This window comes from Lutra lutra, chromosome 4 (genome assembly GCF_902655055.1).
Source record: "Lutra lutra chromosome 4, mLutLut1.2, whole genome shotgun sequence".
Lineage (NCBI taxonomy): Eukaryota > Metazoa > Chordata > Mammalia > Carnivora > Mustelidae > Lutra > Lutra lutra.
Genome location: NC_062281.1, coordinates 110,874,350 through 110,890,833, shown reverse-complemented (window position 1 = coordinate 110,890,833; position 16,484 = coordinate 110,874,350). Strand labels below are relative to the sequence as shown.

At 37.6% G+C, this 16,484-nt stretch overlaps 1 protein-coding gene across 2 annotated transcripts in view; it reads left to right on the top strand.

The window, feature by feature from the left end:
• Positions 1-16,484, top strand: part of SLC30A7 (solute carrier family 30 member 7) — an 88,362-nt gene that overhangs the window by 55,083 nt on the left and 16,795 nt on the right. For both annotated transcript variants that reach the window (XM_047727249.1, XM_047727248.1), the window contains exon 9: positions 12,157-12,247. In XM_047727249.1, coding sequence (XP_047583205.1) covers positions 12,157-12,247 — 91 coding nt within the window. The remainder of the gene's footprint in view (positions 1-12,156; positions 12,248-16,484) is intronic.

Genomic DNA, 16,484 nt, shown 5'->3' with positions numbered 1-16,484 from the left:
CAAAATAAAAAATAGACAAATGAGACTTAGAAACTATTGGTGCCTCATAAAAAACAATCAGCAGAGTAAAATCAGCGGAGTAAAGTGGCATCCTGTGGAATGGGAGCAAATAATTATAAATTATATATCTGATGGGGGTTAATATGCAGAATATATAAGGAAAATGTACAATTCAAGCAACAGTAACAACAAACAAATAATCTGATGAAAAAGCAGGCAAAAGATTTGAATAGGCATTTCTCCAAAGAATATATACAACTGACCAATAAGCATAAGAGGAGATGCTCAAACAGCACTAATCATTAGGGAAATCCAAATTACTTATTCTCATTCATCAGGATGGCCATTATCAAAAGAACAGTTAATACATATTCATGTGGATATGGAGCATTTGGAACTTTTGTACAGTATTGGTAGGCATGGCATGGTACAACGATTATGGAAAATATGGATGTTCTTCAGAAAGTTAAAAATAGATTTACCAGCAATCCCACTTCCGGATATACATCTCAAAGAACTCAGAGCAGGATCTCAAAGAGATGTGCACATACCTGTGTTCATTGTAGCATTATTTGCAAGAGATAAGAGGTGGAAGTAACCCAGATAGATGTCCATCAACAGATGAGTGGATTAACGGAAATGTATATACATACAGTGGAATATTAGGCAGTCTTTAAAAAGAAGGAAGTGCTGTCACCTGATAAAACATAGGTGAATCTTAACATTTTGCTAAGCAAAATGAGCCAGTCCAAAGGGACAAGTACTATATGATATGTCCATTCAGATGAAATAGGTAAAGTAGTCAGAATTACAGAAACAGAAAATAGAAAGGTGGTTGACAAGGGCCAGAGCAGAGAGGAGGAGAAATTAGTGTTTAATGGGTATGGAATTCCACTGTTACAGCACGAAAAAGTTCTAGAGATCTTTTGCACAACAGTGTTAACACTGCTGTTACTGAGAAACGGTCAAGACAGAAAACTTAATGTTTTTTATCATAATAATAATAATAAAAAGAATAGGGAAGACCTCTATATGATAATATGTGATTGTCAAGATATATTATTTAAAAAACACTTGAGGGATGCCAGGGTGGCTGAGTCAGTTGAGTATCTGACTCCTGGTCTCAGCTCATGTCTTGATCTTGGGGTCCTGAGTTCAAGCCCTGCTTTGGGCTTCACACTAGGCATGGAGCCTACTTAGAAAAGAAAAGGAAAAAAAAAAAAAGCAACGCCTTGATAATGCACCACATGCTACCTTTTATAGAAGCAGGAGAAGGGATACATATATAACATGCATGTTTTCTTATAAATTTCCAAAAGAAACTCTAAAAGAATGAACCAAAAGCAAGTGTGTCTACCTCTTGGCAAAGGGAAGGGAATAGAAGTGAGACTTCAAATATATACATATATATATATGTGTATATGTACGTATATATATGTATGTATATATATATTTTTTAATATACTTTTGACTTTAGAATCATTGACATTTTTAGCCTTTAAAAAAAATAAAAGTATGGTGGAGGATGGGTGAAAGAGGTAAAGGGGATTAAGAGTACACTTATCACCAGCACTGAATAATATATGGAATTTTCTAATCACTATATTGTATACCTGAAACTACTATAACACAGTATATTAATTAACTGGAATTAAAATACTTTTTTTTAATACAATTAAAAGTGGGGACAGCTGGGTGGCTCAGTCAGTTAAGCGGCTGCCTTTGGCTCAGGTCATGATCTCAGGATCCTGGGATTGAGCCCCACTGAGCAGGAAGCCAGCTTCTCCCTCTCCCTCTGGCTGCTGCTTGCCCTGCTTGTGCGCGTACGCTCTCTCTCTCTCTCTCTGACAAATAAATAAAAATCTTTAAAAAAAAATACAATAAAAAGTAAACATAAATCTTTAAAGGTGGAAATCATATTGTTTTTTCAACTCTGAGTCACTTATTCATTCTTACTCTTTTTTTTTTTTCCACTTCTTTTCACTTGGCTGCCAAAAGAAAAAAACATAGTCCCTCTTGGTTCTTCAGTTTTAATATTAATTGTTAAGTTGTGTGTAATTAATTTCAAACTCTCTTCCCACTAGCTATAGCCTGCACTTAAGTTACTCTGTTCTCTTGCTTAATTAATCCTTGGAAAACATGATCTCCCGCCCACCCCCATCTCAGCAACTAAGTGTTTTCATGTAGTCAGCATCCAATGTAATGTAGCAATTAGAAATCTACCTTGAGATACTCAGTAAAAGGTCTGTTCTCAGAGTGGTATTTTAAAAGTTTGATTTGTATAAATAATTTAATAAGGGTCCTTTTGCCTTTGTTTTGTATTTCCCATGTTTGGTTTACTTCTCACAAACAGTGACTTTGGAAGTTATCATTGAAGATGGGCCCATAATGGTAACTAGGTGTAGGAATTTGCTTCTATTCAAGTTTTGACAATACCAATCAGCTCTCAGATAGTGGAAAACATTTACATTGTTATTACTGCTCCTCTTTTCCTGAGCTTTTAAATTTCTTTTTGTGGTCCAGGCTTCCTATTCACCCTGAGGGTCAGCTTTTCCTAAAAGTCAGACCTCTCCTGTAGGCAGAGGTGCTTTGTGAGAGCTAACAAAGCCATGTTGATGACTTCATTGGAGGAAATACTGCAGTGTGGCTAAGAGCATTTGCTGTGGAGCCCGAGTGCCTGGATTCAAGTTCTGGTTTCACCAGTTAGCTCTATGGTGCCTTAGCCTCTCTGCCTCAATTTTTCAGCTTTAGAGTGGGGTTAACAGTAATGCTTACCTCATAATTTGTTATGTATGGATTAAGTGGGTTAAGATATATAAAGTCTAGCACGAATTGGCAAAAAATTGGGAAGCATTGTGTGTTAATTGCTTGCCTCCCTTCTGTCCCAAAAGGAATGCTTTTGGAAAGCAGGCACCATTCACTTAAAAGGTTTCTCACATGCCCCTTTTTATTCCCCCATAGTTAACTGCCTCATTCATTCATTATCAAGTGAGGGAAAAGAGACAGAGAGAAAGGAGGGAAAGAATAAAAGAAATATAAAAGAATAAAAGAAATGTAGTATGTTGGTGACTGCTTCCATCATTTAAGAGGTCAGATGAGTTGCTGCATATTAACAGTGCCCTTTGCTACTTGTCTCTGCTCTCCTTCCCGGATACCAGGTTCTTCACAGGAACACACACATCTAGAGGCAAAGCTCTGTTACTATAGGATGAGGAAATGTTATGGTTTGAATACCGCACAGATTGAATCAGTTACAGGTATACCATTTTTTAACTTTCACCAGACAGAGTTTAGCCCAGATTCCTAATAACCTTGTTGAACCTAGAGATTAGTCAGAACTTTGGTTCCAGTCCTTTTGCATTTTTCTTGCTGACCTCAAGTCCTTTTTGTTACGAGTTAAAATTTGTGATCACTGAACCTATGTGAATGATAATTAATTTGATTTTGATAATGGTGATAAATATTTCCTGCCGTCTTATCTGGTTTTTCTAAACAAGATCCTGTGTCTTCACTTCTAAACTGTTTGCAAAATGCAGATTTCCTTAAAGAACTTGATCTGCTTTTGTCTGTCCTCCAGCTGCTGCTTTCAAGTGGGTTACTGAAGTAGTGGGGAGGTCCTTCCAGGTCCCGTTATCTTTTCAATACAAATGTCACCATATGTAATATAAATAATGTGAATTTATTCCTGCCCCATCTTCTGAAAACTGTGTATTCTGTGGAGCTTTTTGCCCTTGTCCTTCATTGATCCCATTGTCTCTTTCCAGTTCCCTGCCTCTTGACAGGATATCAGTGTGAATTTGCATTCTTTTTTTTTTTTATCTACACCCTTGTTCCTTATGGATATATAATAAATGATTTAATAATTTTTTTCTTATATAGCGGGTCTGATTTTAGTTTCTATTCATGAGAATAAAGAAAGGAGCTTTTATTAAGATAATAAATTGCAAATCAAGAATTGGGAACAATGATTGCTCCTGCCTGAGTTTAATTCTTTCTCATCTGTACTTGAGTAGAGGATAAGATACTTTTGCTTCTTTTTATTAGAAGTTCTTTTGGGAGGGGCATGTGTGTGGCTCAGTCAGTTAAGCATCTGCCTCTAGCTCAGGTCATGATCCCAGTGTCCTGGAATCAAGCCTTGCATCTGGCTCCTGACTTGGCAGGAGCCTGCTGCTTCCCTCTCCCTTTGCCTGCTGCTCCCCCTGCTTCTGCTCTCTCTGTCTCTTGCTATCTCACAATCTCTCTCTCTGTCAAATAAATAAATCTTCAACAAAAAATTCTTTGGGGGAGTAACTAAATTGAGGGGACCCCTGTTGTTTTTCTATTTAGCTCTTACTTTGAAGGGTTGAAAGTCACATCAAACAAGGGCTATTCAATAATCTTAAAATCTTCCAGAGTGTTTGAAATTCTTAAATATATTCAGCAGACATGTGCCAAGTGCTTATATATTCCAAGTACTGTGCTGGGCACTGGGACTAAAAAGAACATAACACGATCTCTGGCTCTAGAGGACTTAATGATGATGAGACGCTGTAGTGGAGTCCAGAGAACTTTAGCATTGGAATCAGCACATCCAACTCTGCCTCTTCCTAGTATGTAACAAAGAGCAAGTTGTCTTGATCTCCCTGAGATGGTTTTCTCTTAGGCAAAATGAGGGAGCTGGTCTAAATATCTCTTAGAATCTTGCCTATATCTGACATTCTGTCATTTCAGAATGGAATGTTTTTCTTAAGGTTACTTAAGGCTGATGTGAGGATCAAATAAGGAAAAAATTATGAAAGCACTTTAAACACTATTAAGTGTTGTCTAAACAAAGACATTACTAATTACTTACTAATATGACATTACTTACTAATGCTTTTGGTCCAAAGACCAGATTTATTAGGTGTTATAACTAAGTTCCAGAAGTTTAAAGAAAGGGTGACCTTTTCATGACTTTGGCTCTGAGTTAGGGATATTTTAGGGTATCCAGTTATCACCATTATTGACTAAAGTAGGTACTATGTGCATTGATTTTAAACCGTAGGTTTTGAAACCTAGCATAATTATAAGGTAAACCACAGTTCCTGTGGTATGGAGTTATCTCTTCTGTATTAGCCCCACTTGGGGCTTGATCTCACAACTCTGAGATTATGACCTGAGCCAAAATCAAGAGTCAGAGACTTAACCGAATGAACCACCCAGGCACCCCTGCATTATGATTCTTGAAATTCTGTGTTAATAGGTAATTGTTCATCACTATGAAATAATCGTATTTATGCAAATATGACTGCTTATTTATAGCTTGCCCTAGGACTACTGTGTCTAAATGTAAAGTATATTTCAACTTTGGGTCAGTTTTCTTTGGCTTTTTGTCCACTAAACATTTTCAAGTGTATGACATATACCAGACCTTCAAAGTTTATGGGTTCTTTAAAAAGTACACCTATCTTTTTCTAGGTTCATAGATTGTAAGAACCCTTGATAATATGCAGAAGGACTGAGCCCATAAGCCAATTCAAGAAGTTGAATCAATGATTATGTTTTAATTATTATTATTATAGATGTTTATTCTCAGATCTAAGTAATAGTTTCAGCTCTGAAATTTTTTATTGCCTAGCATTACGATTATCACTAGTCTGTTCTTCAGAAGTTTTCATAATGTATCCCCTTTTCTTTTGTTTGGCTTGTTTATCATATTGCTAGATAATTTACAGTTAAAATGGTGAGACTCTTTCACTAAAAGCTGCTTCTCAAGTGAAATTGGAATATATTTTCATTTGCAAAGTTATTGGCAATAAAGAGTAATAACTATTGGTTATTTAATCTGTTAGCATTTAAACCTACATTAAGTTTATGTTTATGACTATATGATTATACATTTAATTTACCTTCAGCTTTGGAAGAATTAAACCATTACCCTGTTTTACTGGTAAACTCATATACCGAATGACTCATGCCTTTTATATATGCTAGGAAAATGGTGTTTCAATGTTAAAGTTAGAATTGAGTTAGTCAACCAGAAGTGAACCTCTAATTGTTTCCAAATGCTTACTTTTTGGGTTTGGATGCAGCTCTGAGTGTTAGCTAAGTCAGGAATTTGCTAAGCTTGTCTTTTCCCACATATCCTTTCATTATGGGTAGATAGATGCATGCTAAAATCTGTTTTATGATTTCCCATTACGATAGTTAATCAGAAAAATATGGACACAAACTCCTGAGCTAAACACAATTTTAAAAGGCAAAACTAAAATTTCTGCAGGTTTCTTTTACATTTTATAATCTTTGAAATTGTTATAGAAATTTACCTTCATTCTAAATTGCTATATCACCATGCAACTTAGCAAGCACCTTTCTTTTTCCACCACAGTTTCATGACCTACTTACAGATACAGCTGAAATCCTTAAATAATTTCAGAATTACTGTTGGACAAAATTAGTGTGACACATCAGTGTGCTTTGGTGAAATGCTGTTGAATGTAAACATTTTATTAAAATTCCACTGAAGCAGGCAACCATTTTGAATTTTATAATAACAGCAAAATCAGTAAATACCTCATTGACAGTTACCTAAAAAATACACTGTTATTATTAATTCCTTATATCAATTATGATAGTTTTATTTAGTTATTTTAAAATTAATTTTATTAAAATTTTCATTTGCATTATGATTTTTTTTTTTTTTTTTTTTTTTGAGAGAGAGCACATGTGCTTGCTCACACTAGGGGCGGGGGTAGGGGTGGAAGGAAAGAATCTTAAGCAGACTCCCTGTACTTGCTGAGCGTGGAGCCATAGACGAACTTGATCTCACCACCTTGAGATCATGACCTGAGCCAAAATCAAGAGTCAGAGGCTTAACCGACTAAGCCTATTAGGATTATGCATTATAGTTCTTGAACCGAGTGTTAAAATGAGTGATCTCTAAATTCCCTGTTACTTTTAATAGTTTGTTATCTGTGATCATGGAAATTCTTCATCAGTTCTACAATCTTCAAACTAAGGGCCACATGTGAAAAGAAATTTTATGGAAAAAGGGAAAATATTAGGGTTTTTCTTTCTTTCTTTCTTTCTTTTTTTAACTGATGTGGTAGTTAGGAGCAGCTGGCTTTGAGGGGCAACATACATGAAATATAGACATAAAAATTTGAACAAAGGTTTAGATAAATTTGTAGATGGTTCTGGGTGACTTTTTTTTTTTTCTGGGTGACTTATTAAAGACTGTATTAGAGGGGTGCCTGGGTGGCTCAGGTCATGGTCTCAGGGTCCTGGAATCGAGTCCCGCATGGGACTCTCTACTTAGCAGGAAGCCTGCTTCTCTCTCTCTCTCTGCCCGCCTCTCTGCCTACTTGTGATCTCTCTCTCTCTCTCTCTCTCTGCCAAATAAATACATCTTTAAAAAAAGAGAGAGAGAGTGTGTATTAGAGGAATGTCCTTAAGGTTTGAAGGCCAGTCTCTTCAAGGATTATTAGAGCTTGGACTCAGTCATCTCTTTTTGTGTTTTAAATCACACATAAATTCAAAAAATAAGACTATATGCCTAGGGTATTCTAAAACATCAAGTATTTTAAAGTTGTTTGCAAAAAGATGTTTCACACCTGTTGCTTAATAGTATCATTGTTCATATTGTATGCCTTCTGCTATAGTAGAGTTGAGTTCTTTTCCAGTTTTCCCAACTCTTCTTTATTTTTAAAAGTAGATTTAAAAGTAAGTTTACAACATAGTAATAAAGAAAACTGTCGCCAGAATTTCATGGGAAATGAAAATGGGTATAGGCATCATGTCTATTTGTTTTGCATTCATATGTGCCTTCTTCCAAATGGTAGGCCCTGAATAAGTGTTTGTTGCCTGATTTCCAGTCACCTGTCTATAGGCTTTTTCAAAACTTATGAATCCTTTTGAAGTAGCTATTGTATATTATTTATCTTTTTATTTTCAGTGCTTAGCGCATGCTCGGCAAATGGTAGGCATATAATAAATGTTTGTTGACTTTAACTTTTCAAAATTGAAGTTAGAGTCAAAAGACTCGGTCTTATTATTCTGGCTCACCTCACTAGGTGTGTCCTTAGGCAAGTTCCTTTGGTGTTCTAGACCTGCATTTGCAACTCAAGAGTTGGATTTCATCTGGTTCTAGAAAATCTGATGCCAAGCAGAGTATACAGTAGTGCTTAATAATTGCTTATTCTTAGCAGTTGCTTAATAAAAATTCATTAGCAGGATTACCTAATTAATGATGGAGTAAATCAATTTGCCAAGTATATCTCAAGTATCTCAAGTGGTTTCTATTCGGGTGTATTTTGCACCTCAGATATCTTTAGGCATTATTAGCAGTTCCTTGGGATAAAGATTGAAGAAAAAATGCTCAAAAGAGCGAAATTTTTCTATGTGCCTCCTAGAGGAGGCATTAAAAAAAACTTTTTTTATTCTCAAACTTTTTTCTTATTCTAGGAGGGCCATTTTGGTTCCTTCCTTTCTGAATAATAGTAAGGAAAGTGGGAAAACATAAAAATTATAAGGTATATAAAAATACTCCTGACTTGGGGCGCCTGGGTGGCTCAGTGGGTTAATTACTCTGCCTTCGGCTCAGGTCATGATCCCAGGGTCCTGGGATCGAGCCCCACATTGGGCTCCCTGCTCGGCGGGGAGCCTGCTTCCTCCTCTGTCTCTGCCTGCTTCTCTGCCTACTTGTGATCTCTATCTGTTAAATAATAAATAAAATCTTAAAAAAAAAATACTCCTGACTTTTTCCCTAAAAATGAAGGAGGGAGGAAAGAAAAATGTCATAATGGTTGAATTGTACATTATCAGTCTACCATCTTGTTTTTCTTTGCCTTTTTTATAAACCCAGGGCATCCTCACCTGTATAATAATGGCACAGTAGGTAGAAACAGACTCTGCTCTTCAGGTTAGTTGAAGGAATAACCATATTCTTTTACTGTCAAAATCCTTAATTCCACTTCAGTTGCTCTCCATCTAACATTACCATAGGTATCAGATTTTGATTTTCTTTTTTTTTTTTTTTAAATAGGAGCACAGAGAGGACATTTCATACAGTTTGGAAAACAGTTTGGGATCAGGAAATATACTCTAGAAGGGGTGACACTTGAGATTTTAAAGAAGGAATAGAAGCCAGACTACAGGGCTGTTTAGGGACATTCTAGGCAGAGGTAACAACATGAGCAAAGCATGAAAGGAGGAACAGCCAAAAGTAAAGTCCAGGTATGTTTATTTAGAGGGCTGAAAATGTGAAGCAAGGATTGATAGAAGGTGAAGCTAGGTGGGGCAGATCCAAAAATATACCATGTTAAAGAGCTTACATTTAATCCCCAAGTCATGGAGGAGCTTTCAATGGATTTTTTTAATGGGGAAGGGACAGGATCAGGTAACTGATTTTAGATAAATTAGTCTAATAGTTTTATAAAGAATGGTTGTATTAGTTATCTAAGGATGCATAACAAATTATACAAAAACCTAGTAGCTAAAATAACAGGCATTATCTTATAGTCTACTTTGCTTCAGGAACATGGTCATATCCAGTGGGGCTCTCTGGCTCAGGGTCATTTACAAAGGTGGCAGTCAAGGTGTCAACCAGGGCTACAGTTATTCCAAGGTTCATTTGGGGTAGAATCTATTTCTAAGCTCCCTGAAGTGGTTGTTGAAAGTATTCAGTTCGTTCTATACTATTGGACTGAGGCATCCCTCGGTGCCCTGTCACTTGGGCCTCTCCATAGAACAGCTCACAGCATGACAGCCATGAGTGAAGAAGTGAGAGGGCAAGAGAGCAGGGGAACAAGATGGAAGGCGGAGTCTTTTAATCTAATTTTAGAAGTCCCATCTTGTCACTTTTGTTGTACTTTATTCATTAGCAGCAAGTCACTAGGTCCAGCCCACACTTTAGAGAAGGGTAGGGGATTACACAAGAACATGAATACTAGGGAGACATGGACTATTGGGATCCATCTTCGAAGCCGACTATCACAGTGGACTTGAAATAAGACTAGAGATTAAAATGACCCACTTAGTGCTCGCTTCGGCAGCACATATACTAAAAAATGGCCCACTTAGGAGGCTATTATAATAATCCAAGTGAAGATATGGAGATTATTGTAGACATGTGTAATAGAATGAAGGGGAAGGAATGGAGTCAGGAAATATGAAGGGTGTTAAATCATGAGAACTTGGTGATTCAGAGCATGGGGGTTTTAAGGGAGAAGAAGGAATTAAGGGTCATATCTAATTATTTTTAGCTCTTAATCTGACTAAAGAATATTTTCGCTTGAATATGACTTAACCTCCTCTCTACATTGATAATTTCATTTTCACTATTGCCATCCCCTCCATACATTTTGCCTTTTGGGCTTGTCCTTGATTTTGCTTTACTATTTCTTTACTATATCCAATTAGACACTGGTTATTTCTCACAGTATCTGTTTAATTTTCCTAGTTGTCTCTGTTCCTGTCTTACTCTCATTATCCAAGTACTTCTCACTGTGCACATAAAGTGCGGGAATGGACTTGTCAATGCTTCCCTGTGGCTATTTCCTATCTTTAATCTAGATTCTAAAACATCTAATATTTATAAATCTGTCATTGATTTAAGCAACGGGTTTTTACTGTGGGCCCACTTTATGACTGGCATTTTACTAGGCATCCTTGGGAATATAATTGTGAACAAGACAAGCATTGTTTCTGTTCTCATTGTCTTTGTTCTTGTAATGTCTTTTCTTCCTTTCCACCTGTCAGAAATATCACTAATTTGGGGGGTACCTGGCTGGCTCAGTTAGAGGAGCATGTGACTCTTGATCTTAGGGTCCTGAGTTCAAGCCCCATGTTGGGTGTGTGTTTGCTTAAATAAAAATAAAACTTAAAAAAGAAATATCACTAATTTTTAAGGTACGTCTCAACTTCTGCCTTTCTTGAAATGTATATTTGTTCCTTTTATCTCTATCTCCTACAGCTATAATTAGGAGGGTTTTTACTTCGGGCAGTTTGAGATTCTCCACATTTAAAAGAGAGCACTGAAAAAAAAAAAAGAAAGAAAAAAAAATAAAAGAGAGCACTGGTTTAAGCTATTAAGTGTAATGAAGCTGTCTGACCTCTCTCTTAGTCTGCTTCAAGCAGTAGAGCAGGGCATTGCCACCCTGATTCAGTGGAATCGTGTGGAGAGCTATTTAAAAACAGATGCCTTGGCCTTCCCTCAGATATTTTATGTCAGAAATGAAAAAAAATAAGACTGTACTAAGGTGAACCCGATGTCTAGATAAGAGAACTATTGCACTGAGTCACCCTTATCATTATACTGTTACTTGTTTCTGTACACTTAATCATCCAAATAGCTTAAAATAGTAATTTCCAAATATTGGTGGAGGACTAGCTACATCAGTACAGATGGATGTTTGGGCCCCATCACTAAAGGTGTTGATACACTAGATCTGTGGTTATATCCAGGCTTCTGTATTTTTTGAATAATGAAAGAATACTGATATATAATTGGGCTATAAAAATATTGGATGAATGGACTAATGTACCATATTAATTTTTTTGTATATTCCTTTATAATATATATTTTGTATGTGTCCTGTTCAGATATATACATGTCAATATTTGATAAACATTAAGGACCAGTCAGCCATGATGTCCCTTATAGATTACTTTGGAAGCTTCTGGCCAACTGAAATTGTATTTTAAATAGTAGTTGAATGACTGCTGTGTTTAGATTTTTAGATGCTCCAATACTATTCAGTAGTATAGTTTAGTGCTTCATACATTGGTGTATTTTGGTCTAGCTATTTTATTTTATTTGAGATTTTATTTATTTATTTGACAGAGAGAGACACAGCAAGAGAGGGAACACAAGCAAGGGGAGTGGGAGGGTTAGAAGCAGGCTTCCTGCTGAGCAGGGAGCCTGATGCTGGGCCTGATCCCAGGACCCTGGGATCATGACCTGAGCAGAAGGCAGACGCTTAATGACTGAGCCTCCCAGGCACCCCTAGCTCTTTTATTTTAGATAATAACTTGCTGATCATATGAAAAATTTAGAACGACTAGATTCTTTTTCCTCATATTATTCTGATAAACAAAATCTTGTTTTGTTCTATTATAGAAGCATTATATGACTACTTTCTTGAAGAATGGGACTATCAGAATGTGGCTTTAATAAAGTTTTTTTTTACTTCTGTTTAGTGTTATTCCTCTTTTAAGAGAGTCTGTTGGAATATTAATGCAGAGAACTCCTCCGGTGTTGGAAAATACTCTGCCTCAGTGCTATCAGAGGGTAAGTTTCAAAGCTTCCAAACCATTAGATTTTATGTTGTTTTCAAGCTGTTAGGGTTTTTAACTTTTACAAATAAGGGTAGCATATGTGTATAATTTAGTGTTTCTTCCAAGATTGAATGCTAACCATGAATGCCATTTGTACAAACCAGAATAAAATCATTGGAAAATATTGAACTTCACTAAAGAAAATGTGGCAGAGATTGTCCTCATTTAGAATTTGAGCAGTTCTTCTAAAATACGTGTATGAATAGCAGATAATGTAAGCATTTATTCGACATATTTTTTGAGCTCCTACTTTGTGCCAGGTATTCTAATAAGGTACTAAGTATATAAGGGTAAGCAAGACGGAGAGTGTCTGTGTTCAAAGAGGTTGCGGTTTAGTGGGGAAAAACAGGCACTAAACAATAAATTGGTAAATAAGAAAATATCCATGATAGTTACTATAAGAGAAATAAACAAAGTGATGTGGTAGACAGGGATGATCACGTTAGATTGACTAAGGAAGTTATACTCAAGGATATTGAAACCCTGATGACAAGGAGCCAGCCCTGTGAAAATCCTGGAGAAGAGTGTTTCAGGCCAAGGAACTCTTTATGCTAATGTGGGAGTTCTATGGCTGGAGCTAGTTTAGAGTTGTGAAGACCAGAAGAAAAGGCCACTGTGGCTAAAGCATAGTCAATAAAGGGATGAGTGGCTGGAAAGGCTGGAGAGAATGGTAGGGCCCAGATCATACAGAGATTTGGGTCTTATTTAGAGGTTTAGTTTTTTTTTGTTTTTTTTTTTGTTTTTTTTTTTAAGATTTTATTTATTTATTTGACAGAGAGAGATCACAAGTAGACGGAGAGGAAGGCAGAGAGAGAGAGGGAGGGAAGCATGCTCCCTGCTGAGCAGAGAGCCCGATGCAGGACTCGATCCCAGGACCCTGAGATCATGACCTGAGCCGAAGGCAGCGGCTTAACCCACTGAGCCACCCAGGCGCCCCTAGAGGTTTAGTTTTAATCTTAATCCGGGGAGAAGTAGGACAAAGTTTTTAGGCAGGAAGAGTGTCATAAAACTTATGTTTTTAAAAGATTATTCTGCTTGCTATTTGGAGAACAAATTCCAGAGAGAATGATAGCAAAGAAAACCAGTTATGAGGTTCTTGTCATCTAAGTGGGGAAAAATGGTGGTTAGGACTACCGAGGGAACAGTGAAGATGGAGGTAAGGACACATTTGGGATACATTTTTGGAGATGGATTATGTTAGTGAGGGGGAGAAAAAGTGGTGACTCTCAACTAGGTGGATGCTGATACCATTTGTTAAGATTCAGGCTGTATTGATGCAGGTTTGAGGATGGAAGCTCCCTCCAGATCAAGAGTTCTATTCTGGATACGTTAAAATTGAAATGCCTTCTATACTCTTAGGGGAAATGGCAGTGAAGTAGTTAAATATGCAAATCTGGTGTTTTAGGGAAAGATTGGGACCAGGGAGAGTTTTGAGTCATCGATATATGAATAATATTTAAAATATTGGGGTTATGTGAGATTTCCTTGGGAGAATTCAGCTCTTTTTTTTTTTTTAAGATTTTATTTATTTGACAGAGAGAGAGAGATCACAAGTAGGCAGAGAGGCAGGCAGAGAGAGAGAGAGGGAAGCAGGCTCCCTGCTGAGCAGAGAGCCCAATGTGGGCCTCGATCCCAGGACCCTGAGATCATGACCTGAGCCGAAGGCAGAGGCTTTAACCCACTGAGCCCCCCAGGCGCCCCGAATTCAGCTCTTTTTAGCTTTACTTTTAGCTCCAGGTTTACAGCACAGGTGGTGGAAGCCAGGAAAGGGAGTGGTTAGGAAGGGAGCTGGAAAACCAGAAGAGGTGGTCTCTCAGAACTGAAGAAGGAAGCAGTTGCCCTTTCTGTGGGGCGAGCAAAGTAGGAAGAGAAGTGATCATTGATCGGCATCAAGAACACTAATAACTTGATGAGACCAGTTTCAGAGGCATTTGGAAAGGAGACCTTGATTTGAGTAGATTAGGAGAAAATGAGTTGGGGAAGTAGAGATAGTAGCTACAGACAACTCTTTTAAGAAGTATGGCTGTTAAAGGGAGCAAAGAAATGAGTTGACAGCCTGAGTATGGATATAGTATTACGGCAGGGGCTTTTTGTTTGTTTTTAAAATAGGATATGCTGGAATAGTGCTGTCCCATGGAACTTTCCCCAGTAATGGAAATATTATATAATCTGCAGTGTCCAGTATGGAAATCACAAGCAAAATGTGGCTGCATACACCAGGTGTATGGGTAGCACAATTGATTTTTTTTTTTTTAAGATTTTTATTTATTTATTTGACAGACAGAGATCACAAGTAGGCAGAGAGGCAGGCAGAGAGAGAGAGAAGAGGAAGCAGGCTCCCTGGGGAGCAGACAGCCAGATGTGGGGCTTGATCCCAGGACCCTGGGATCATGACCTGGGCTGAAGGCAGAGGCTTTAACCCAATGAGCCACCCAGGCACCCCAGCACAATTGATTTTTAATGTAGTTTCATTCTCCTGTATTTAAATAGCCACTGGTGTCTGGTGATTTCCATATTACACAGTGCAGTTCTGGAGCATGTTTGTTGATAAGAACGGGCCATCCTAGAGGAAGAAATCAATGATATGGTAGTGAAGGTGGCCACTGCAGGAATGAAGTTCTTGAGAAGATTAAAAGTATTGAACCACGGGCACCTGCATGGCTCAGTCAGTTAAGACTCAGACTCTTGATTTCAGCTGAGGTCATGATCTCAGGGTGCTGGGCTCAAGCCCTGCATGGAGCCCTGTATTCCCTCTCTGCCCCTCCCACCCACCTTACCTCCCTGCGTGCTCTATTTTATCATTTATAAGGCAGTGTCATCAAACAGATTGGAATGCCAGAGGAGGGGTGCCTGGGTGGCTCAGGTGGTTAAGTATCCACCTTCAGCCCAGCGTGATCCCAGGGTCCCAGGATTAAACCCTGTGTTAGGCTCTTGGCTTAGTGGGGAGCCTGCCTCTCCCTCTCCCTCTGCCTCTGCCTCTTCCCCTGCTTGTGCTCTCTCAGTCAAATAAATAAAATCTTAAAAAAAAAAAAAAAAAAAGGTGGGGTGTGCCTGGGTGGCTCAGTCTTAAGTGTCTGCCTTTGGCTCAGGTCATGATCCTAGGGTCCTGATCAAGCCCTGCATAGGACTCCTTGCTTAGCAAGAAGCCTGTTTCTCCTTCTTCCTCTCCCTCTGCCTGCTGCTCTGCCTGCTTGGGTTCTGCCAAATAAATAAATCTTGAAAGAAGGAAAGGAAATGAAGGGAAAAGGGAAGGGGGAGGGAGAGAGAGAAAGAAAGAGGAAGAAGGAAAAAGAAAGTATAAAAGGGTTTTTTTTAGATATGGAAAATGAAGTGTTACTCATTTGACATTTGTAGTTATCATGTTAAGGTAGGGTAGGCATCATAACTATGGAAGAGAAAGGGTCAGTTTATTGAATAATGCTTACTATAAGCTGGACCCTGAACTAACTGTTTTACATATATGGTTTCTGGTCTTCACCGTATTTATATAGGCTAGGTTTTATCTTCCTTTCCATAGATAAAATCGAGGTTCAGAGAATTTAAGTAACTTATCCAAGGTCACAAATGCTAGTGGCTGAGCCAGAATTCTAGTTCATATCTGTCTGATTCCCAAGCTCATGCCCTTTCTATTTACCACACTGTCCGAGTAGGAAAAGCATCTGTGACTACGCTTTCCCCATATTATTTAACTTGAGCAGAGTCCCATTTTTTAATCAGATTGTTTTTTTTTTGCTATTGAGTTGTATGAGTTCTTTTTATATTTTGGATATAAACCTCTACCTTTTGAATTTTTTTTTCTTACCTCTTCAATTTTTAATGGTCCTTTCACATTTTCTATTTTTCTTATATTATGGCATTTTCTTTTTTTTTTAATTATAGCATTTTCTATATTTCCAGAAACTTATCCATTTTGTCTAGATTTTCAAACTTGTGTGTTTAGTGTGTGTGTGTGTGTTATACACATATACTGTCTCCTTAAAATTACTCTTCTTAAAAGTACTCTAAGGAGTGAGTTTCTAAGTCTTTATACACACACAATCTACTAAGCACTTACTTGGGCCAGACACTGTTTTAGATGGTAAAGATACAAAACATTAAAAAATACACATAGCCCTGCCCTTTTGAGCTTAAGTTCTGCTGGAGAGACAGACAATAAAAAGTATAAATAATATAAATGAATAATACAGTGT